Source organism: Gnatocerus cornutus, chromosome 2, assembly GCF_029298725.1.
Source record: "Gnatocerus cornutus isolate USDA-ARS CGAHR chromosome 2, icGnaCorn1.1, whole genome shotgun sequence".
Lineage (NCBI taxonomy): Eukaryota > Metazoa > Arthropoda > Insecta > Coleoptera > Tenebrionidae > Gnatocerus > Gnatocerus cornutus.
This window is the reverse complement of record NC_142234.1, coordinates 22,871,606-22,894,692: the sequence shown is the minus strand read 5'-3', so window position 1 is coordinate 22,894,692 and position 23,087 is coordinate 22,871,606. Positions and strand designations below refer to the sequence as shown.

The window sequence follows — 23,087 nt, the reverse complement described above, 5'->3', positions numbered from 1 at the left end:
GACAGATCTGTTGACGCATGTCCTAGCTTCTATGCTTCGTTGACAGATTGCTTGACGAGGGAAATATAATTTTGAAATTTTTAATTTGCATTTTCTCAAAAAATCTCACAGATAGCGAGGAACGGAGACCAGAAATGGATGGACTTTTCCCATCAATTTGGACCTCAGGAACGAGAATCCGTCAAAGATTTTTCGATCCGACGCTCCGTTAATTTTTTATTAATTTTTCAAACTTTTATTTGGCTTGCAGTTTTTCGATGAAAATTAAAGCAAGAAAATACTCTTTTGATTAATTTTGTCCTCAGGAGTAAGAATCTGAAGTCTGATTTAACATTCACGACTTGGTTACGATTCTATGAATTATTTAAAATTATTGTGTCTCTATCTTAACGTATGTCTTAACTTGATTATTTTGGCAGCACACATTGAGGTTATGTTCATGATTTACTAAACTTATTTTCAGAGTACAACAAATGATTAACAACGATCCTGCTTGCATAAGAAACTACCAGAATTCTTTACTGTTTACTTTCTCGTTCTTCTGGGCATGGTAGCAAAGAAATTACACAAGTTAAGAAGTTCATTTGAAGCTATTTAGAGTTGGAGTTGATTTGCAACAAATTTATGGGTCTTTATTGAAATTTTTAAACGCAGGTAAGCTGAAAACTTTGAATTCCAGCCTTGAAATGTTTCGTGGTATTTCAGGTTCCAACTTCATTACCAGAGTTTATTATTAAGGGACTGAATTGATGGATGATACCCATAGCCTAAGATGTCGAAAAAGCGAGGACTCTGCAAGTTATTGCACAGAATTGAAGAAACCACCCATTCAGTGCTCCCAGAGTACAGTGAATTGATCCAGGAGCATAACATCACGAAAAAGGTGCTGCTTTACTGAAATGTGGATGAAAAAGGTTAAATTTAAACATGTTTTAAGACAAAGTCAAATGTTCTTTTTTCAGTGTGTGACTGGGAGAGTTATGGCCGCTTGAAATTTTGGGTTTTTGCCAGAGGGCCAAATTTTCGAAGATTCAAAAAAATTCATGCTCGATATCTCGGAAACTATTTCACAAACAGTTTTTTGATTTATCCTCAAACGAAATTTGCAAATTTTCGCGAAAATTCATGACTAAAACTATGGCCAAACTTCTGATATCAATATCTCGCTTATTTTTTAGAGTAAACTTGAGTTGTTATACATCAGTGAACGCAGAATTTTACGCAGATTGCAAATCTGCGATTTAAATTCAGATACGACTGCAAATAACCGAGTTATAGCTGATTAAAGTTTTGAAATGTTGATTTTCATTTTTTCTCATTTTTCCCCATTTTTTAAAGTTAAATATCTCGGAAACTATTAGAGATATTGAGATGCGGTTTGCGCCATCGTTTTTCTCGGCTCATTTTACGTTAGAAAAAGTGCTTAAAAGCCCAAAATTCGATAGTCGATTTTTTGCGAAAAAAAAAATCCGTCTCAATCGATAAAAAATTTTCAATTTTTTTATTTTTGACCATAACTCGTAAACCGTTTGTTTGATCGATCTCAAATTGGGCCAGTAGATAGATTTCGAGCTCCTCTTTCGAACGATATATAATACAAAGGTATTAAACGTCGTTTTTACATTAAAAATAGTGATTGAAAATCACCCCAAAATTACCACTTCCAAACAGTTTTTGGTCAATGCTTTCTTTATTTCGTAGGTAAACTCAACAAATTTTGACTCATTTTTCGCAGAATCTCACGCTGAATCCAAATCTGGAATTTAAATTCAGATCCGACAACAAATAACTGAGTTATGGCCGTTTGAATTTTTGGGTTGTCGCCAGAGGGCCAAATTTTTGAAAGTTCAAAACAAATCGTGCTCGATATCTCGAAAACTATTCCAGATATTGGAATGCGGTTTGCGGCATCGTTTTTCTCGTGATTTTTTACATAAGAAATCGTTTTTAGATTTTCCAATAGTCGATTTTTGGACGTACGTGACTTAGCGGCCATTTTTTGGTTTCTACTAGGTAACTAAATTTGGCTTGATTATAGTTTGTTCCAAATTTCAAATTTTTTGAGCAACAGAGACGGATTTTAGAAATTTTCAAGGCGAGTCAGAAATTTACAATATTTTACACTTCGTCGTGTAATTTCGGTAGTTTTAATGCTAGCGCGTTGAAACTTGAAGAGATTACTAATTACCAGAAAATGTATTTTTGTTAAACATTAAACATTGAAAATAAAAGACCTTTTGATATTTAATTTTTAATAAATAACAGTAATTCTAGGGAAATATCAAATATAACCTTCAACGCTTTTAACGATGTTGAAATGCACCTATATTTTCTCTCTGACGCTGAAGATTATCTTCAAAATTCCGTTAGTTATAGAAAGATATTGATAAATAAGGCACTGCATTCGTCGTTTTGGCTAAACAATAAAAGAAAAATTAAACAAAAAAGAAAAAACGATTCGTATACAAGTTCAAAACGTGTTAGCTAAGCGACAACTCATTCTTTTTTAGATTCGTTTTTCGTTCATTGAGTAAAATCATCATCAGTATCACAGTATCCTTATAATCCAATCAGAGCTTCCATTAAAGTCTGCTCGCAACTTGCAGAAAATTTACTTCAATGGCAAGCTCGCTGCTCTAATTCAAGTCAAAATCATTACAAAATTCAATAACAACAACTAAATCGTAACGAAATTATGTACATCTAAGTAGAAATATATTACAGTTTACTTAAATAGTTTCTTGGCGTGACACCAAATGCGGAAGAAATATTCATCCTTGCGAAGGAGCTGACCTTTAGCATAAGAGCTAATGTCAGCGTCCATGCTATTCTCTCTCAGCCAAGACGTCGTGGTTTCCGTACTGTAGGACGTCGGTTCTTTATCAGTGGCCTCTTTGAAGTCGTCTTGGTCGGCATCTACAAGAAGTGTTAACTTTCTGTCTAAAATATTAAAGCTAACAGTTTTACCTCCCGAAGGAAGGACCTTGAAGGGCTCGTCCGACTCCAGAGGCTCACTCAAACCAATCTCATTCTTGGCGAATATCCTAATCATATACTCATGATCTTCTTGCAAGTCGCGTATCGTGAATTTCTGCACTCCTTTACCAACGCGCCCAATTTCCATCCACATGGTCTTCTTCGTGTCTCTGATGGCAATGTTGTACCCGAGAAGAGGAGATCCGCCGTCCCATTCAGGGACCCCCCATTCAATGACAATAGCGTTGGGGCCGATCGTGCGAATCTCCAATGGGGGCGTCGGGGGCGACGGCACGGCTAAAATAAATTCTTAGAGACGAAATTTCAACACTCCGACTTACTCGCGTGACTTCTTAGTTTGACGACTTCGGTGGTCGCGGGGACGCTCAACCCGATGGAATTCTCCGCGAAGACTCTGAAGAGATACTCGCTCTTCTCTTTGAGGTTCTCGAAGGTGTATTGGAGGCAGTTGGCTTCGAGAGTGTAGACTTTTTCCCATTTGGCGACGAATTCCAGGCGCTTTTCCACCACGTAGCCGGTGATCTCCGAGCCGCCGTTGTTCAAAGGCGGCTCCCAGGTGAGGGTGGCGCTGCGGCTCTGCACGTCGGTCACTGTTAAGTTGACTGGGGGCGATGGAGGCGCTGGAAAGAGTTTGTTATTTTCGTCGACAACCACAAGGGGGCACTCACTCCTTTTGCGCATTTTAGTCGGTGGGAATATGCCAAGCAAGCAGTAAAGCGTCTCGTCGTTCTTAGCAAACTCGTATTTAATTCCTAGCGCAAAGAAGAAAAAGAAGCAAAGCAGGGATTCAAGCGGGGCTCTTAAGACAATACTCACTGATTCTGGATCCTGCAATCACGGTCTCTTCTGGTAAGTAGGGCTCGCTCACCCCGATGGCGTTTCTGGCAGTAATCCGAAACTTGTACCCGTGGTCCTTCTGCAGGTAGTTGACTGGAATGTTAGTGATATCACCTTTGGTAACGCCGAGCTTCTTGAACTCTGCTTTGGGAGTCGCTTCCTTCATTTCCACGATGTATTCGATGATGGGCGAACCACCATCGCGTTCTGAAGGTGACCAGTTGAGAGTGAAAGAAGTGGCGGACATTCCTGTGATCTCCAACGGACCTCGCGGAGGTGATGGTTTATCTACAAACAGAGTTAACACTGGCGACGACACCACCGAAACTCACCTCCAATCTTAAGCTTCGAGGAAGTCTTCAGACTTTCAACAGTGCAGGTGTATTCAAACTCATCCTCTTCGGTGCATTCGTGCACGACGAGTTTCCTGAACGTCTTCTCCGAGGTGATGGTGTATTTCGACGACTTCTTGATCTTCTTCCCTTGTTTCAACCATTGAACCTCCGCGTCTTCTTTCGAGAGCTCGACTTCGAACTCCGCGTGGGTCTTGAGAGGAACTATCATGTACTCCGGAAGCGTCTTCAAGAACGTGACTGTTGGTACTTGCACTGTTAAGCGAGCGCTGCTCTTTTGGGTTCCAACCTCGCAACTGTACACGCCTTCGTCTTCAGGCTCCGTCTTGTAGATCTTCAGCTTCTGACGCTTGCCGTCAATAGACAGTTGCACGTGTTCGGAGAACTGGAGTTCGTTTCCATCTTTAAACCAGCGAACCAGAGCGTCTCCTTTGCTCAACTCGATCTCGAAGACCGACTTCTCTCCTTTAGTCACAGTTCGGTCTTGCAGAGGAGTGATAATCTCAGGCGGGAGTTCAATAACTGTCACCTCAGCTTTGCTCTCTTGGTCTAGAAGGGTGCAGGTGTACTCACCCTCGTCATGAATCGAGGTGCTGCGGATCAACAGCTTCCGGACTCCTCTTTCAGTCTCGATGGAGTATTTCGTGTCACTCTCACTAATAACGTTCCCGTCTTTCATCCACGTGACCTCCGCAGTGTCTAGCGACACCTCCGCCTCCAACACCGCGATTTCCTTCTCCGGAATCTCAATGTCCTGCAGCTCCCGTATGAACTTCGGTTTAGTCCCCGTGACCTTCAGCGTCGTTTCCGTCTTCTCCTTCTTAACAGTGCACGAATACCGCCCCTCATCCTTCCTCGTCGTCTTCTTCACAACCAGCTTGTGGGTGCGGCCATCCTGAACCACCACCCGGTGATCCATCCCGCTGATTTCCACGTCATTATGGTACCACTTCGTCTCGGTGGTCTTATGCGAAGTTTCACACTCAAACTCGATGGTCTCGCACTCGACGGTTTCGTACGTCTTCTTCAACTTCTTGGTGAAGGTCACGTCGACATCCACTGTGATTTTCGCCCCATGTGAAGCTTTACCTGCTGGATTACTCGCGATGCACTTGTAGTCACCGGTGTCTGTGTCTGGATTCGACTTCTTGATAGTGAGTTCGATGTTTTCACCATCGTAGGAGATCTTCACTCTTTCTGAGGGTTTCAGCGGTTTGTTGTTGCGCAACCAGTAAACCTCCGGCACTGGGTTACCAACCACGCGCGCCAGAAGTCTGATGGTGTCGTTTTCTTGGACTGTTTGTTCTTCGAAACGCTCGACGAAGAGTGGCGGCTCGGCGTTGTCTGGGAACTCTGCAAAGTAGAGTTGTTAAATGACTAGTAAGTGGAGGTGTTAACTAGGGTCAGCAGCGAAATAAAATGTTAAGAAATTGCGTTTCTTTATTGAAAAAGCGGTACAAAAGTAGACTTTACCCTCCACGGTGAGTTGAGCGGTGGTTTCGGCAGTGCCAACAGAATTTTTAGCTTTAACTGTGTATTCAGCCGTGTCTTCCATCGTCGTGTTAACAATGGTAATAGAATAAGTGTCGCCGTCTTTCTTCGCCGATGGTTTCTTCACCGGTTTACCATTCTTAAACCAACTGATTGTCGGCGCCGGGTTACCAGCGATGGTGGTGCTAAGAATCACCGTCTCTGTCTTTCGGACAGTGATGGACCTCAACGGTTCTAACACCTGCGGGGCTTCTTTATCCCCAGTCTTCACTCTCAGGGTGAAATGCACCGTCGCTTCACCCTCTCGGTTTCTCGCAATGATCTCGTAATCACCCTCTTGGTCCTTCTGCACCTCTTTGATCTTCAGGATCGTGGTGTAGCTGTGCATATCAGAGTTAATGATGATGGTGACGTTGTTCTTCGTGGTGATCTTCTTCCCGTTGCGGAACCAAATGATTTCCGGCTCGGGAACTGCGACTAGTCGACAGTCAACAACCACGTCTGATTTTTCAGGGACGTATTGGGGTTTGGGCTTGCGGGAGAAAGTCGGCGGGATGCCTTCGAGGATGTCTGCAAGGGATGATTCCCGCGACATGCTCTTCCTGGAGAGACCGGTGAGGTCGGAGCCGTGGTCAGACAGTGGGAGTTCCACGGTGAGTTCGGTGGTGCTGGAGGCGAAACCTGCGGCGTTCTTCGCGACGCAGGTGAAGGTTCCTGCGTCTTCAGGGAAGACTTCGCTGATGATGAGCGTGGCGACGTTGTCTTCGTCGTAGTACATTTGGAAGTCTTGGGATGGTTTGATGACGGCGGTCTGGCGGAACCAGGTGATTTGAGGACGCGGGAAGCCTTCGACTTGGCATTCGAATTGAACAGTGTAGCCATCAGGAGTTATGACAGGTTGGAGCTTCTCCACGAAGCGTGGAGCGACTGCTTTTTCCTCCGGTTTGGGCTCTAGAAGACAATTCCATTAATGTTAAACCACAAGAAACTACAAGACTTACTTTCGAAAACTGGCAATTTGTCGATCTTTTCGTTGAGCTTCCTCTGGACGTACATGGTGTAGTTAGGTTCATCCATAAGAATCTGCGCGGGCACCCAACCCTTCTCTTCAGTAAGATGCTTCTTCACCAACCACCAGTCGGCGTTAGGAGTCTCGATAACATAAACACGCTCTCCTTCCACGAGATCAATCGCTTGTTCCGCTTCCGCCACGTAAGAATGCACAGAGAAGTAAACATCCCCTTCTTGAACAATTTCTTCAATTTCTGGCGCTTCTTCAATGGTTTCTGATTCTTTAGTAATGCTTAAACTTACCGCTTCTAAAAACGATTGTTTTTGTTACAAACCACACCGTCACTCTTTCACGTATTATATGATGAGCAAAACGAAGAAATAAAAAGAAGAAATGGTGCAAATAAAAAAGAAAAGCTGAAATGTGAATCAAGCGGTGGCTGAAAAAATAACTCATACAACCTTGGTCGAAGGATGGTTTTCTTTTAGGTTTGGTCCGTTTGACCGTTATCGACTCTTCTTCAAATTCAGCAGGAGTCTCTTTCTTCAGTCCAATCTGCACCTCCTCTTCGCCTTCCTCGAATACAGAGTATTTCCTTGAAGGTCTTCGTTTCAAAGGAACGTTGTAGCTCTCAGACTCGTCGTCATCATACGGCAGTTCTTCGGCGTCGCTGCCTTCGTCAATAATCTCTTCAATTGCCGGACCGTCATCTTCAATTTCCTGAGTTATCTTGATGGACTCATCCACACTTTCTTCGTTGTAAGTGAGTGGTTTCTGTTTCTTCAGTTTTACTTTTCCCGACATCGATATTTCTTCTTCGGCGTATGAATCAAGCGAAATCTTGAACTCTTGTTCCACGTCTTCCATTCTCTTGGTCATCTTTGGTCGGAATGTAACATTTTCAACTTCTGTGTATTCAGGAATGTCTGGTTTGGAAGGTCGTTTAACTTTCTTCAACTTCTTGATTGTGATCTCTTGTTCTTCGTGTTCTTCAACGGATGGTACGCGTGGAGGCGCTTTTTTCTTGATGGTAAACTCTTGGACTACATCCTCTGTTTTTTGTTCTTCCGGTTTTTTGAGAGTTATCTCAGCTTCTGTTTCGTCTTCCTCTTTCGGAGTTGGTTTCTTCTTTTTGATTACAACTTCTTCTTCAACTTCTTCCTCAGGTTTCTCAGGCTCTGCTTCTTTCTTGATGGTGATTTCAGCAGCCACCTCGTCAACAACTTTCGGAACTTTCTTTTTCTTCTTTGGAATCTTTACTTCTTCTTCTGCGGTTACCTCTTCCACGACCGGTTCTGGTTTTTTCGTGATCGTAATTTCCGCTTCTGGTTCTTCTACCGGTTCTTCAGGCTTCTTTGGTTTCTTCTTGATGATAACTTCATCAACAGTCACTTCCTCCACCTGTTCTTCAGGTTCAGCTTCCTTTTTGATTGTTATTTCGGCAGCTGCTTCTTCTTGAGGTGCTTCCGGAACCTTCTTCTTCTTCTTTTTAATCTTAACTTCCTCGACAGTCGTTACTTCTTCTTTTTCAGGTTCCGGTTCTTTCTTAATCGTGATTTCTGCAGCGGGTTCCTCTACAGGTTCTTCGGGTTTCTTTGGTTTCTTCTTTATAATGACTTCCTCTGTAGTCACTTCTTCAACCTTTTCTTCAGGTTCCGGTTCCTTTTTGATTGTTAATTCTGCGGCCGCTTCTTCCTGAGGTACTTCTGGTACCTTCTTCTTCTTCTTTTTAATCTTAACTTCCTCCACAGTCGTTACTTCTTCTTTTTCGGGTTCTGGTTCCTTCTTAATTGTGATTTCTGCAGCAGGTTCTTCCACAGGTTCTGCAGGTTTCTTTGGTTTCTTCTTTATAATGACTTCTTCTGTAGTCACTTCTTCAATCTTTTCTTCAGGCTCTGGTTCCTTTTTGATTGTTATTTCGGCAGCTGCTTCTTCCTCCGGTGCTTCAGGAACCTTCTTCTTCTTCTTTTTAATCTTAACTTCTTCAACGGTAGTAACTTCTTCTTCTTTTACAGGTTCGGGTTCCTTCTTAATTGTGATTTCTGCAGCAGGTTCTTCTATAGGTTCTTCGGGTTTCTTTGGTTTCTTCTTGATAATGACTTCCTCAGTAGTCACTTCTTCAACCTTTTCTTCAGGCTCAGGTTCCTTCTTGATTGTTATTTCAGCAGCTGCTTCTTCTAGTGGTGCTTCAGGAATCTTCTTCTTCTTCTTTTTAATCTTAACTTCTTCAACGGTCGTAACTTCTTCTTCTTTTACAGGTTCGGGTTCTTTCTTAATCGTGATTTCCGCAGCAGGTTCCTCTACAGGTTCCTCAGGTTTCTTTGGTTTCCTCTTGATAACAACTTGTTGAAGAACAGTTTCTTCTTCGTCTTCTGTTTTAGGTGGGGGTTTCTTTATTACCATTTCAACTTCTGGTTCTTCAGGTACGGGTTCTGGTTTTGGTTTCTTTTTAATTAAAACAACTTCCTCCGCAGCTGGTGCTTCTTCTTCTTGTTCTGGTTCTTTCTTGATTGTTATCTCCACTGGAGCCTCCTCTTCTGGCTTCGGCTCCTTCTTCTTTTTCCGTTTAATTGTCACTTTGTCTGCTTCTTTTTCTTCGGCTATCTTTGGTGGTTCCACTTTCTTTATTTCTACTTGTGCTTCAGGTTCTTCTTTTTCTGGTTTCTTGAAAGGTTTCAGAGTAATTTGTTCGGGTTCTTCCTCAGGTTTGTCTTTATGAGGTATTCTGAATTTGACATCGTCTTCTTCCTCCGGTTCCTTCTTTTTGGGAACACCCTTAATAATTTTAATTTCTTTTTCTTCCGGTTTTGGTTTCTCCTTCTTCTGTCGTTGATACTTTGGTTTCTCTTCTTCAGGTTTTTCTTTTTCTTCCTTCTCAAACTCTGGTTTTTCGAACTCGATCTTCTCTGGTTCTTCACGTTCGTAATCAGTTGGCTCAAATGTGATTTTATCCTTCTTCTCTTTCGGTTCCTTTTTAACTTTCTTCACTTCTTCTTCTTCTTTTACCTTTGGTACTTTTGGTTCCGGAGCAACTTCTTCTTGTGCTTTTTCAGGCACTTTCTTTAGTTTAATAGTTTGATCTTCCTCTTCTGGTTTTTCTGGCAGTTTCCCTTTGCCAATTTTAAGTGGCTCCTTTTGTTCAATTTCTTCCTCTTTGGGTTTCTTCGGTTTCTTCTCGAGTTTGAACGCCTCATCCACTTTTTCCAGTTCTTTCTTTTTAAGTTCTTCCATTTCCAAATCAAGTTTCTCCAAATCTTGAAGACTCTTATCATCATCTTTGAGTTTCCTTCGTTTCGTTTTTATTACTTTTTCCGCCTCTTTTATGTTCCTCGATATTTGCCCTTGGTCTTTCACCACTTTTTCCAGTTGTGTTATAACTGGTTTTCTTTCAGATTCGTTGGCTGGAGGAAAGTCAACATACACAATTCTGCTCTTTAGCCGTGGTAATTTAGCCTTGGGTTCTGCTTTCTTAATTGGTGGTCTCGGTTTCTTCGGTTTAACTTCAACGGGTTTAGGTTCTTCCTCCTTTTCTTTAGGTTTCGGTTTAGGCTTCTCAGGAGTGGGCTCTTCGACTGCAGGTTCAACCGGTTTCGGTTTTTCTTCTTCTGGCGCCTTTTCCTCTTCTACAGGTTTCGGTTCTTCTTTCACCTCTTCAATCACTGGTTCCTCTTCTGGAACTTCTTCGTCTTCAGCTTTCGGTTTCTTGACTTTCTTAACCGTCTTCTTAATCTTTTTGATTGTTTCTACGTGTTCTTCTGGTTTTTCTTCAGGAACTTCTTCCGGTTTTTCATCAACAATTGGTTGTTCTTCAATCACTTCTTCTGGAATCTCCGGTTTTTCTTCCAGGACTTCCGGTTTTTCCTCAGGAACCTCATCAGCAGGGAGTTCTTCAGGTTTTTCCTCTTCAGCAGCAGGAGCGTCTTCTTTCGGTTTCTTCACCTTCTTAACTACCTTTTTAACTTTCTTTTCTTTGTCTTTTTCCGGTATTGTAATTTCCGCTTCTTCCTCAACTGGTTTTTCCTTAGGCATTTCACCTCCGTCTGGTTTAATGACCGCCACCACTTCTTCAGGTTCTTCCGGTTTTGCTTTCGGAATCGGTTTTAGTTTTATTTCTTCAGGAGCTTCCTCAGGAGGTGGTTTTTGTTTGTACTTCAGTTTAATTTCCGGTTCTTCTTCCGGTTCTTTCGGTTTTGGTTTACCTTTCTCCAGTTTAAACTCGACAGTTTCTGGCTCTGGTACTTCTTTCTTCTTCTTCGGTTTCTTTGGTTTTTCTTTTTCTTCGACCTCTTTCTCAGGTTCTTCGATCTTTGTTGGCTCAAATTCTAATTTCTCCGGTTCCTCTCTGTCGACATCGTACGGCTTAAATGGCTCTAATTTTGGTTCTTCTTTTTCTTCCTTTTCCGGTTTTGGTTTTTCCTTTTTGGTTACTTTAGGTTTCTTCAGCTCCACTTCAACATCCTCTTCTTTAGGTTTCTGTGGAACTTTCTTCAATGTGACAGTTTCTTCAGGTTCGTCTTTCACCGGAACTTTTCCCTTTCCAAGTTTGATTTTAACCTCTTCTTCCGGCACTTTCTCTTCTTTCTCTTTCGGTTTCCTTTCGTACTTAAATTGGTCATCGACTTTCTCCAACTCCTTCTTCTTCAGTTCTTCCATTTCCAAGTCGAGTTTTTCCAGATGAGTTAAATCAAGATCGCTTTCTTTAATTCTGATTGGTTTCTTCTTCTTAACTTTCTTCGCTTCTTCCACATTTCTGGAAATAACAGCATTGTCCCTATAAACCGGCTCAAGCATTGTAATCTTCGGTTTCTGCTCCAATTCTTCAATTGGTGGGAACGTCACATGGACGATTCTGCTTTTCAGAAGAGGCTTGAACGACTTTTCTTTCGGTTCTTCTTTTCTAATTACTTTCGGTTTCTTCAGTTTGATTTCAGCCAAATTGACAGGTTTGCTCTCGGGCTCTTTGATCTTAATATGCTGCACTGGAGGAACTGGTGTCTTTTGGATGACTATAGCTTCCGGTTTTTCCTTCTTCTTTAGTTTAGGTTTCGCCTTGAACTCATCGTCAACTTTTTCTAACTCTGCCTTCTGCAGCTCCTCCACCTCTTTGTCTAGTTTTTCCAACTTGTCCGTTTCAACAACCTTCTTCTTCTTCTTCTTTACCTTCTGTGCTTCTTCTATGTTCCTGGATAAAACACCGCTGTCCTTGAGAACAGGTTCCAGATCAGAGATTTCAGGAGTTTGTTCTAATTCTGTTTCAGGCGGGAATGGCATGTGTGTTATTCTGCTCTTCAGCATCGGAACGTCTAATTTAGATGCTTCGATTTCCTTCTTTTCTTTAACTTTAACTTTCTTCAGTTTAATTTCGGCAAAGTTGACTTTCTCGGGTTCTGTAACTTCCGGGAATTGCGGTTTATGCGCAGATTTCTTAATAATGAAGTGTCTTTGGGCTTTAACTTCTGTTATTTCTTGAGGAACAGGTTTTTCTTCTTCCGGTTTGTCCTTCTTTTTCTTGATTTTGATTATTTTCTTACGTTTCTCCACTTCGGTGTGCTCTTCAGGAACCGGTTCTTCTACAGGAACGGGCTCTTCCTCCGGTTTCTCTTCTTCTTGAGGTTTTTCTTCTTCTTCAACTTCTATTACTTCAGGAGATTGTTCTTTAACTTCCGGTTGTATTTCCTCTTCAACTTCTGGCTCCTGTTCCGTTGGTTCCTCAACCTCAGCTTCATCTACCTTGTCCTGAGCTTTACCTTTCGTCTTTTTAATAATAATCTTCTTCTTCTTTTTGGGCTTCTCTGTATCTTCAGGAGGCTTGAACTCAATTTCGTCTTTTTCAAAGTCATGTGAAGGAACAGCATCCAATTTCGCCGGCAACTCCTTTTCTATTTTCTGCGGTTCTTCCGGTTCCTTCGGTTTCTTAAACGGCTTGAGCTTAATTTCTTCCGGTTCTTCTTCCGGTTTCGGCTTCTGTTTCGCCTTAAAGGAAACCTCAGGCTCCTCTTCTTCCGTTTTTGGTTTCGGCACACCCTTCTTAATGGTTATTTCCTCCACTTCCGGTTCTGGTTTAACCTTCTTTTCCTTCGGCACCTTAACCTTCTTCTTTTCCGGTTTGTCCTTTTCGGGCTTCTCCAGCTCGAATTTCTCCATCTCGATCTTCTCCGGTTCTTCACGGTCAATATCATACGGCTTGAATTTGATGCGCTCATCTTCTTCTTCCGGTTTTTCGGGTTTCTGCGGTTCTTCTTCTTTGACCTCTTTTTTGGGTTTCTTCGCCGGTTCGAGCTTTTCTTCAGTTATCTTCTCAGGGACTTTTTTGAGTCTGATCTGTTCTTCTTCTTCCTCAGGTTTGGGGACTTTACCTTTACCGATCTTCATCGGTTTTGGTTCATCTTTGGAAACGGACTGTTTTCTTGGTTGTTTTTCGAACTTGTACTGCTCATCGACTTTTTCCAACTCCGTTTTCTTCAACTCGTCGATTTCAAGATCTAGTTTTTCTAGGTCTTTGAACTCCTTCTCGAAGTTCTTCAGTCGGCGCTTTTTGGTCTTGGGCGCACCTTCTGCTTCTTTGAGATTTCTGGACAAGACGCCGTTGTCTCGATAAACCGGCTCCAACTCCTTGATGATCGGAGTTTGTTCCTTTTCTCCTTCTGCAGGGAAATCCGTAAAGGTAATTCGACTCTTCAGCCGCATCTTCGGGACTTTGGTACTCTTAACATCTTTCTTTTGCGGCGCCTTCGGCTTCCGCAACTTAACTTCGGCGAAGTGTTGAGGAAGATCTTTGACCGGAACGACTTTAGGCTTGCTCGCCGGTTCTTGCTCGACGTGCTCAATCTTCATGAGAACCGATTTCTGCTTAATTAACTTAGTTTTCTTCGGTTCTTCCGGTGTCGGCTCCACCTCCTCAATTGTCGGTTCATCGACCGGTTTCTCCTCAGGTTTGGGTTTCCTGGTTTTCTTCTTTTTCTTTTCCTCGGGTGCTTCTTCCTTTGGCTCTTCAATAATGGGTTCTTCAACGATGGGCTCTTCTTGCGGTTTGGGCTTCTTGACCTTCTTCTTGGGTTTCTCGGTGACTTCTACGATCGTCGGTTGTTCTTCTTCAACCACCGGTTCCTCTTCGGTGACTTCTTCAATTTTCACCTCTTCGACGGTTGCTTCTTGGAACTCAATGTCATGAACTTTCACTTTCTTCACCTTCTTGACTTTCTTCTCGGTTTCGGTGGTTTCAGTGGTGGTTTGTTCAGGAACTGCTTCTTCTTCCACGTCGGCAACTTCTTCAATCAACGGCTTCTCTTCGGGTTTCTTCGGCTTGATTTTCTTCACTTTCTTCTTCTCTTCTTCGATGGGTTTTTGGGTTTCCACAGTCTCCACAATGACGGACTCTTTTAGATCTGTCACCACTTTTCCTTTGGCGGTAACAGTGTCTTGGACTTCTTGCTCTACAAAATTTATATTATGTACGGTCTGGTTTAACATCTCTTGTTAAGTAATGTGTTTTGTTATTTCTTTGTTTTGAGGAGTTAAGTTCTGAAAGTGTGGAAAATAAGAACTGTATTTCTTACCTAGAGGAGTTTCTGTTGTATGTTCAAGCGTGTGTACTTCTGTAATGGTTTTTGTGGTTGTGTGGTGTGTCAGTCTAGGAGTAATACGTTGTGGTTTACCAGGTGTTTGATCGAAGTCTGTGACAGTTTCGAGTTTCAAAGGTTCTGTGAAGTTGTTATAAGAAGTGTAAATATTGACTGTTAGCTCAATGGGTTTATCGTCTTCCTGAACCGTAATAACCTCGGTGATTTCCGGTTTACCATCAACCTCACGTTTCGTAACACGTTTCTTCACTTTCTTCGTCTTTACCTTACCGCCAACGACTTCTTCAGTTACCTCAACAGTTTCCGGAAGCTCCTCCGTTGGTTTGAGCTCAACAAACTTAGGAAGTTCATCAGGCACCAATTCGACTATCGTAATGGTAGTTTGAGGTTCCTCCTCACCTTCTTGGGTGGTCTCAACTTTCGTTATCTCTTCAACTGGACCGCGTTGTTGCTTTATAACCTTCTTTTTGGTAACTTTTCTAGAGGGTTCACCTTGTTGCGTTGTGATTTCTGTTACTGTAACTTCTTCAGGGAATTCGATGATGGTTGGTTGAACCACTTCGGGTTCTTCAATTTCAAAGGGTGTTAACATTTCAATAGGTTCAGTGGTGGTATCATGAAGAACCGTTGTGACAGTAGTTTGTGGTTCTTCGTCGTCTTCCTGCACGGTAACAATTTCCGTTATCTCTCGATTACCATCTTTATCATCCTTCTTAATCACGCGCTTTTTAGTTTTAACTTTCTTTTTCTTACCCTCGATGACTTTCTCTACAAACTCAACTTTCTCTAGTTCCTCAACAGGTTCAGCGATTTCCGGAATTTCCTCGGAAATCACTTCTTCAATTGTAACAGTCGTTTCCAGAGGCTTACCCTCGTCTTTGACTGTTTCAATTTTCGTTATTTCTTGGATTGGACCGATCTGCTTCTTAATCACTCGCTTTGTGGTAACTTTCTCAACCGGACCCTTCTCTGTTAAGACTTCCGTGATTTTAACTTCTTGTGGAAGCTCAACCACTGTTGGTTGAACCTTCTTTTTCTTAGTTTTCTCGGGTTCAAACAACCGCACTTCTTCGGGAGTTTCAACAGAGGAAATCTCGTGCGTTACCACGGTGGTCATCGGTTTCTTATCGTCTTCTTGCACTGTTACAATCTCGGTTACTTGAGGTTTACCATCAACTTCTTTCGTTATTTTACGTTTTTTAATTTTCTTTACTTTTACTGTGTCACCTACCGTCTCTTTGACCACCTCAACCTGTTCTTCTTCTTCGACAGGTTGGGCTAGTTCGCTCGGTGTTTCCTCAGCAATAATTTCCTCAATTGTAACAGTGGTTGTCGGTTCTTCGTCTTCAATTTCAACAGTTTCTATATTAGTGGTTTGCTGAATCGGTCCAATCTGTTTCTTTATCGTTCTTTTCTTTGTGACTTTCTGAACAGGGCCCTGTGCGGTTATGACCTCCGTCACTTTCACTTCTTCAGGGAATTCAACAACGACAGGTTTTATCTTCTTTGTTTTACCTTTATCGGGTTCAAAGGACGTGAAGGACTCTTGTTCAATCGGACCTTCTGAAGAAATATCGTGAATGAGAGTAGTAACTGTAGTTTGAGGTTTCTTATCGGATTCTTCCACAGTAACAATTTCTGTGATCTTATCATCTTTCTTAATGACTCTTCGTTTAACTTTCTTCTTGATAATTTTACCATCGACAACACTTTCAGTGACGTCGATTCTTTCCGGTAGTTCTTCAACAACTTCAGCTTGTTCAGTAACAATCGGTTCGTCGGCAATAATCTCTTCTATAGTAACAGTGGTTTGGGGTTCCTCGCCTTCTTCTTGCGTCGTCTCGATCTTCGTGGTCTCCTGAATAGGACCGACTTGCTTCCTGATAACTTTCTTAGTCGTTGTCTTCTTCACCGGCTTCCCTTCTTTGGTTGCAACTTCAGTAACTTTAACTTCCGGCAACTCAACAACTGTTGGCTTAATTCTTTTGAGCTTAACCGGTGCGTCTTCATATTCTTCAGTGGTTTCTGAAGAATCACGAATTACCGTGGTAACAGTAGTTTGAGGTGGTCGATCCTCCTCTTCAACAGTGACAATTTCGGTGATTTCTTGTTTTCCGGCGTCATCTTTCTTGAGCACGCGCTTTTTAACTTTCTTTGTTTTGATCTTACCCTTGACGATTTCTTCAATTAGTTCGATTTTCTCGGGGAGTTCTTCAACAGGTTTGGTTTCTTCACTAAGGATGGGTTCGTCTGAAATTATTTCTTCGACTATAACAGTGGTGAGAGGCTCTCCGCCCTCTTCTTGCGCCGTTTCAATTCTTGTGATTTCTTGAATTGGGCCTTTCTGCTTCTTTATTGTCTTCTTCGTCACGGTTTTCTTCACCGGTTTTCCTTCTTTTGTTACGACTTCTGTGACGGCAACTTCCGGCAGTTCCACCACCACTGGTTTAACTTTCTTCGGTTTTACTTTCTCGGCTTCGTGAGGTTTTGCTGTTTCTTCTTCTGGAAGAGTTGCAGTGTCGTGAAGAAGAGTGGTAACAGTGGTTTGCGGCTTCTTATCGTCTTCTTCGACGGTGACAATTTCAGTGATTTCTTCTTTTCCGTCACGATCTTTCTTAAGAACTCGCCTTTTGATTTTCTTGGTCTTTACTTTACCTCTGACAACCTCTTCGATGATGTCCACTTTTTCCGGTAGTTCTTCAATGACTTGGACTTCTTCAGTGACGAGTGGCTCATCGGAAATAATTTCTTCAATTGTAACAGTGGTAAGAGGTTCTTCTCCGGCTTCTTCGGCAGTTTCTATGTTTGTGATTTCCAGAATTGGTCCAGTTTGCTTCTTGATGACTTTCTTCGTCACCGTTTTCTTCACAGGCTTTCCTTGCTTTGTTGTCACTTCCGTAACAGTCACTTCCGGTAGCTCCACCACCACTGCTTTAACTTTCTTTGGTTTCACTTTTACCATTTCATAAGGCTCGATTTGTTCCTCCTCCTCTTGAACTGTTGAAGTGTCGTGTATCAACGTGGTAACAGTAGTCAGAGGTTTCTTATCCTCTTCTTCAACAGTAACAATTTCTGTGATTTCCTTTTTACCGTCTTTATCCGTTCTAAGGACGCGTTTTTTAACTTTCTTAGTTCTTATTTTACCTCTCACGACCTCCTCGACAATTTCGACTTTCTCCGGAAGTTCCTCAACCGCCGTGGCTTCGTCAACAAGAAGTGGTTCTTCAGTAACGATCTCTTCGATCGTAACAGTGGTTTCCGGTTCCCGTCCTTCCTCTTCCGCAGTCTCAATTTTCGTGATTTCTTGGTGGTCATCGAGTTGTTTCTTAATTACTCGCGTCTTTACCGTCTTTTTCACAGGTCCTTTCTTCGTTTTGACCTCAGTTACTTTAACTTCTTCCGGTAGTTCAACAATTACTGGTTTGGCTTGTTTTGGTTGTACTTCTTCAACGTCAAGCGCTGTTACAGTGTCTTCAATGGCGTTCAACTTGGTGATAATTACTTCCGGTTTCTTGTCATCTTCCTCGATGGTAACAATTTCGGTAATTTCCGGTTTGTCGTCAACCACTTTCTTAATAACTCGTCTCTTAATTTTCTTCTTCTTCACTTTGTCGCCAACTGTCTCAGTTATCACTTCAACTTTTTCTTGTTCTTCGACTGGTTGCGCGTCTGTTATTTCCGGTTCTTCCGGACAGATCTGTTCTTGGATGGTAACGGTGGATTCGGGTTCTTTTCCTTCTTCTTCTGTGGTTTCTATCGTTGTTATTTCCTCAATGGGACCGGTTTGTTTCTTTATGACTCGAGTCTTGGTCACCTTTTTCTTAGGACCTTTCTTCGTCACCACTTCTGTGACAGTTACTTCTTCAGGTAGCTCTACAACTGTTGGTTTAATTCTTCTCTTTGGTTTCTCCAGTGGTTCCAATGGTCTAATAGCTTCTTCTTCGAATGGTTGGAACCACTCCGTTACCACAGTTTCTGGCAGTTTACCTTCTTCTTCCGCTGTGACAATTTCGATTATTTCTTTTTCTCCCTCATTGTTCTCAGTTTTGAACACCCTCTTCTTGATCTTCTTTCTCTTAACTTTGCCTTTGACCACTTCTTCGATTATTTCCACCTTCTCCGGTAGCTCCTCCACAGGTTTAGCTTCCTCGATCTCCGGTATTTCATCAGCGATTATTTCTTCAACTGTGACGGTGGTCAGAGGCTCTTTATCCGCCTCTTCAACAGTTTCAATCTTTGTTATCTCTTGTATCGGACCGACTTGCTTTTTAATCACTCTCACTTTCTTCGTGACTTTCTTCTTCGGAGCTGTTTCGGTCACTGTGATTTCTTCAGGTATTTCTACAATAACCGGAGTGACCTTCTTCGGTTTTCTTCTGCGTGGTTCCAAAGGCACAGTTTCTTCTTCCGTTTCGTGTAAGAATGTGGTGACAGAGGTTTGAGGCACCTTGTCGTCTTCTTCGGTGGTGGTAACCTCAGTGATTTCCTGTCTTCCATCAACATCCTTCTTGATGACTCTTCGTTTGATCTTCTTCTTCTTCGTCACTCCTTTCACGATCTCCTCAATTATTGTTTCTTTTTCTGGTAGTTCTTGAACAAGTTGGGCTTCTTCTATTAGCGGGATATCATCAGCGATAATTTCTTCGATGGTAACTGAGCTCTCAGGTTCTTTCCCGTCCACTTCTTCAGTCTCAATCTTCATTATTTCCTGAACGGGTCCAACCTGTTTCTTAATAACTCGTCTCTTCTTGATGACCTTCTTTCTGTTGATTTCAACAACTTCTGTTTCTTCAGGAAACTCAACAGTTACAGTGTTTGAAGAATCAGGCACTATAGTCATTGCTGTGATTTCGGGAGCATCTTCATCCTCCACTGTAATAATTTCAGTGATCTCTTTCTTCCCGTCTTCATCCTTTTTGAACACGCGCTTCCTGGTTTTCTTCTTCCTGATTTTACCTCGGACTTTCTCTTCGACTTCTTCCACTTTTTCCGGGAGTTCTTCAATGACGACTCCTTCGGTGAACTCAGGAAGGTCCTCCGCTATCACTTCGTGGATTGTAACGTGTGATTCCGGTTCTTTTCCTTCGATTTCCACCGTGTCGATGTTGATGACTTCTTCAATTGGACCAACGCGCTTTTTGATTACTTTCTTCTTGATTGTTTTCTTCACTCGTTTTCCTTCCTCGGTCACAACTTGCGTTTCTTTAACTTCTTCAGGAAGTTCAATTACGATAGTTGGAATGATTACTTTCTTGATTTCAACGGGTTGTTCTTCGGCGGGTTCAATGATGGTAGTGATGGTAGTTTCCGGTTTCTTGTCTTCCTCCTGAGTTGTTACAATTTCGAGAATTTCCTGTTTGTCACCCAAATCTCTCTTAAGAACTCTTGTTTTCACCCTTTTCTTCTTCGGTTTTTTATCAACTAGTTCTTCAACGACTTCTTGTTTTTCCGGAACTTCTTCAATGTAAGAAACTTTGGGTACTTTGAATTTGATCTTCTCCGAGAGTTCAACTGGAGTGACCTGATCATCCCTTTCTTTCCTCCAAGGTTTGAGTTTAATGCTCTCAGGCTCTTCATCAGGTTTAGGTTTCTGCTTGTATTTCAATTTAATGTCTTCGTCAACATCCTCAGGTTTGTCTTTAGGTTTACCTTTAATTATCGGAGTTTCGGTTTCTTCAGGTTTAGGTTTCTCTTTCTTCTTAGGTTTGTATTTAGGCTTCTTTTCATCTTTATCTTCGTTGTCTTTCTCGTACTCGAATTTCTCAGGCTTCTCTAGTTCAACATCCGGAAGATCGATGTCGTACGGTTTAAATTTAATGCGATCCGGTTCGTCTTCCGGTTCCTCAACTTCCGGTTTTTGCTCTCGTTTCGGTTTCGGTTTACCTTTCTGCGGTTTCTCTGGAGTTTCCTCCTGAGGTTTCTGCGGAATTTTCTTGAGTTTAACGATTTCCCGTTCGTCTTCAATCTGCGGAATTTTACCTTTCCCTAATTTTAGTTTTTCCGGTTGTTTTTCTTCTTCTTGAGGAGGTTTAGGTTTCCGCTCATATTTCTCTTCCGGTTTGTCCATTTCAACTTTTTCTTTGTCCGGAAGTTGAGTATCCTCCGGAGTTTCAAGATCCGCAACGAATTTCTCTATGTCTTTGATTTTAAACTTCTTCTTTTTCAACACCTCTTGTGCTTCTCGCACATTTCTAGAAAGCTCTCCGTGGTCTTTAACATCACGTTTCCGTTGGGTCACCACTGGTTGCTGTTCTTGCTCTGACTCCGGAGGGAACGTCACTCGCACGATTCTGCTCGTCAGACGAATTTTCGGAAATTTAACAGCTTGTGGGGCTTTTCTAGGCGCTGCTTTGGGCTTCTTCAGTTGGCTTATGAGTGGTATCTCTTCTTTGCTAATTATTTTTACTTTGGTGGGCTCCATTTTGATGATTTCCAGTGTCATGGGTTTAGGCCTTTCTTTCTCTTCAGCGGGCTTGTCTTTTTTCACCTTCTTTACCTTTTTGGGCTTCGAAGGATATTCTTTTACCGTGACACTCTGCAAGGGCTTTTTATCGTCTTCCAAGACTGTTAGAATTTCAGTGGCTTCCACTGTTGGACCTACCTTTTTCAGAAGAGTTTTCTTCTTCGTGACTTTCTTCTTCGGAACTTTGTCGGTGGTGCTAATTTCAATAACATCGACATCTTCTGGTAGTTCCACCAATGGTACTCCAGGCTGTTGGTAGGTTTCATCGTTTTTATCCACTTCTTCGGTGGTGACGATGGTCTCCGGAGTCTTACCTTCTTGTTCAGTTGTCTGTATCTTCGTAATTTCAAGTTTGTCGTCTTTCTTCTTCTTTATTGTCCGTTTCTTGATGGTCTTTTTAACCGGAGTGCCGTTTTTATCCAACTCTTCGATTTGTACGATTTCTTCAGGAAGCTCTTCGATAAGAGCGAGTTCAGTGACTTCTCCCTCTTGAAACTCTGGCAGTTCATGAGCCAAAACTTTCTTTATAAGCTCAACTCTAATCATATCAAGAACGTCTTCGTCCTTTGGCTCTTCTTCCTTCTGAGCTAACGTTGGTACAAACAGAATTTTCTCTTCTTTGGGCTTCTTCGGTTTCTTCTTCTTTTTCTGTGGTTTCTCGCTTTCTTCAACTATTACAGTGACTTCCGGCGCCTTACCTTCTTCTTCCACAGTAACTATTTTTGTGTCTTCCTCTTTGCCTCCTTTCTTCTTCCGTATAGTTCGAGTTTTGATCTTCTGTTTCTTAGTTTTACCATCAGGAGTGGTGGTTTCAACTATTTGTATCTCCTGCGGAAGCTCTTCAATTACTGGTTCTGAAGGTTTAACTTCTTCAAATTGTTGCTCTGGAAGCTCAACTTCCTCCACAGAAACTGTGGTTTCTGACGGTTTTCCTTCTTCTTCAACGGTAACAATTTCGGTGTCCTCCTGTTTGCTACCTTTGCGCTTTCTGATTTTTCTCACCTTTACAGTCTTCTTCTTCGGTTTACCTTCTTTGGTAATAGTCTCCGTGACTTTTATTACAGTTGGGAGCTCTTCAATATAAGTCGGTTCAAGTGGTAAAATATCAACAACTTCGCGGATGTCTTCAGGGACGTCCACTTCTTCAATACACACCGAATACTGTGGTAACTTTCCTTCCTCCAGAACCGTCACAATTTCAGTATTCTCCTGTTTGCTACCTTTGCGCTTGCGAATCTTCCTAGTTTTAACAATCTTTCTCTTCGGTTTCTCTCCTTTTGTTAAGACCTCAGTTACCTGTTCTTCTGTTGGTAGTTCTTCTAAATACACTGCTTCTTCCGGTTTGATTTCCGGTATTTCTTGAAGGACTTCCGGGATTTCTGTCTCTTCCACTGTTACAGTGGTCATCGGTTTCCTACCTTCTTCCTCCACTGTTACAATCTGAGTGTCCTCTTGTTTGCTGCCTTTGCGTTTCCGCAATCGTCGCACTTTAACAACTCTTTTCTTAGTTTTACCATCCGGACCGACACTTTCTGTGATCTTCACTTCTGTCGGAAGCTCTTCGATGACAGTCATTGGTTTAACTTCTTCCGGTACGACGATTTCCTCCACTGTTACACTGGTTTGTGGTTTCTGTCCTTCCTCCTCCACTGTCACCACAGCTGTCGTTTCTTCTTTCTTTCCAGAGCGTCGTTTAATCTTTTTCACTGTTGTTTTCCTCGGTTTACCTTCCTTACTTACCGTTTCGGTAACTGTGACTTCCACTGGTAGTTCTTCGAGCGGTTCCTCACCCACTTCTTCAGTTGGTACTTCTTCGATCACAACGGTGGTTTGGGGTTCCTCCCCTTCTTCTTCCACTGTTACAACTTCGGTTTTTTCTTCCTTAAGACCTTTGCGTTTTCGGATTTTTCTAGTGGTAGTTTTGCGACGTTTACCATCGTTGGTTACCACTTCAGTTACCTCAACTTGTGCCGGAAGTTCTTCAATGTAGTCAGGAGTTTCGAACTGGATGCTTGGGAGGTCTTCAGTGTCTTCAAGTTCTTCAACCAAAACAGTTGTGTGGGGTTTCTTGTCGGCTTCTTCCACTGTTACTATTTGCGTGCTTTCTACTTTACTGCCTCTTCGTTTTCTGATTTTCTTCACCGTGGTCTTTTTTGGTTTACCCTTTTCAATTGTTTCAGATACCTGAACTGAAGTTACAACTTGCTCAGGTGCTTCTTCAGGTGTTTCTTCAACCGATATTACAATTTCAGGTTGTTTACCTTCTTCTTCTACAGTTACTACTTCAGTTTTCTCTACTTTATTCCCTTTTCGTCGTTTTATCTTTTTTATTGTCGTCTTTTTATGTTTACCCT

At 42.1% G+C, this 23,087-nt stretch overlaps 1 protein-coding gene and 1 long non-coding RNA gene across 2 annotated transcripts in view; one reads left to right on the top strand and one right to left on the bottom strand.

Moving 5' to 3' along the window:
- The first annotated feature begins 411 nt into the window (after nucleotides 1–411).
- Nucleotides 412–2,226, top strand: LOC148180137 (uncharacterized). Its single transcript, XR_015771780.1, has 3 exons — nucleotides 412–654; nucleotides 706–914; nucleotides 963–2,226. It is a non-coding gene; the product is annotated as an uncharacterized LOC148180137 (long non-coding RNA).
- A 9-nt stretch (nucleotides 2,227–2,235) lies between these two features.
- sls (sallimus) overlaps nucleotides 2,236–23,087 on the bottom strand; it is a 145,248-nt gene continuing 124,396 nt past the window's right edge. The window contains exons 56-64 of the mRNA XM_088050807.1: nucleotides 14,247–23,039; nucleotides 7,152–14,123; nucleotides 6,680–6,997; nucleotides 5,661–6,629; nucleotides 4,167–5,540; nucleotides 3,814–4,122; nucleotides 3,318–3,617; nucleotides 2,968–3,273; nucleotides 2,236–2,916 (exon numbers count right to left, since the gene is read on the bottom strand). Coding sequence (XP_087906933.1) covers nucleotides 2,726–2,916; nucleotides 2,968–3,273; nucleotides 3,318–3,617; nucleotides 3,814–4,122; nucleotides 4,167–5,540; nucleotides 5,661–6,629; nucleotides 6,680–6,997; nucleotides 7,152–14,123; nucleotides 14,247–23,039 — 19,532 coding nt within the window. The 3' untranslated portion in view covers nucleotides 2,236–2,725. The remainder of the gene's footprint in view (nucleotides 2,917–2,967; nucleotides 3,274–3,317; nucleotides 3,618–3,813; nucleotides 4,123–4,166; nucleotides 5,541–5,660; nucleotides 6,630–6,679; nucleotides 6,998–7,151; nucleotides 14,124–14,246; nucleotides 23,040–23,087) is intronic.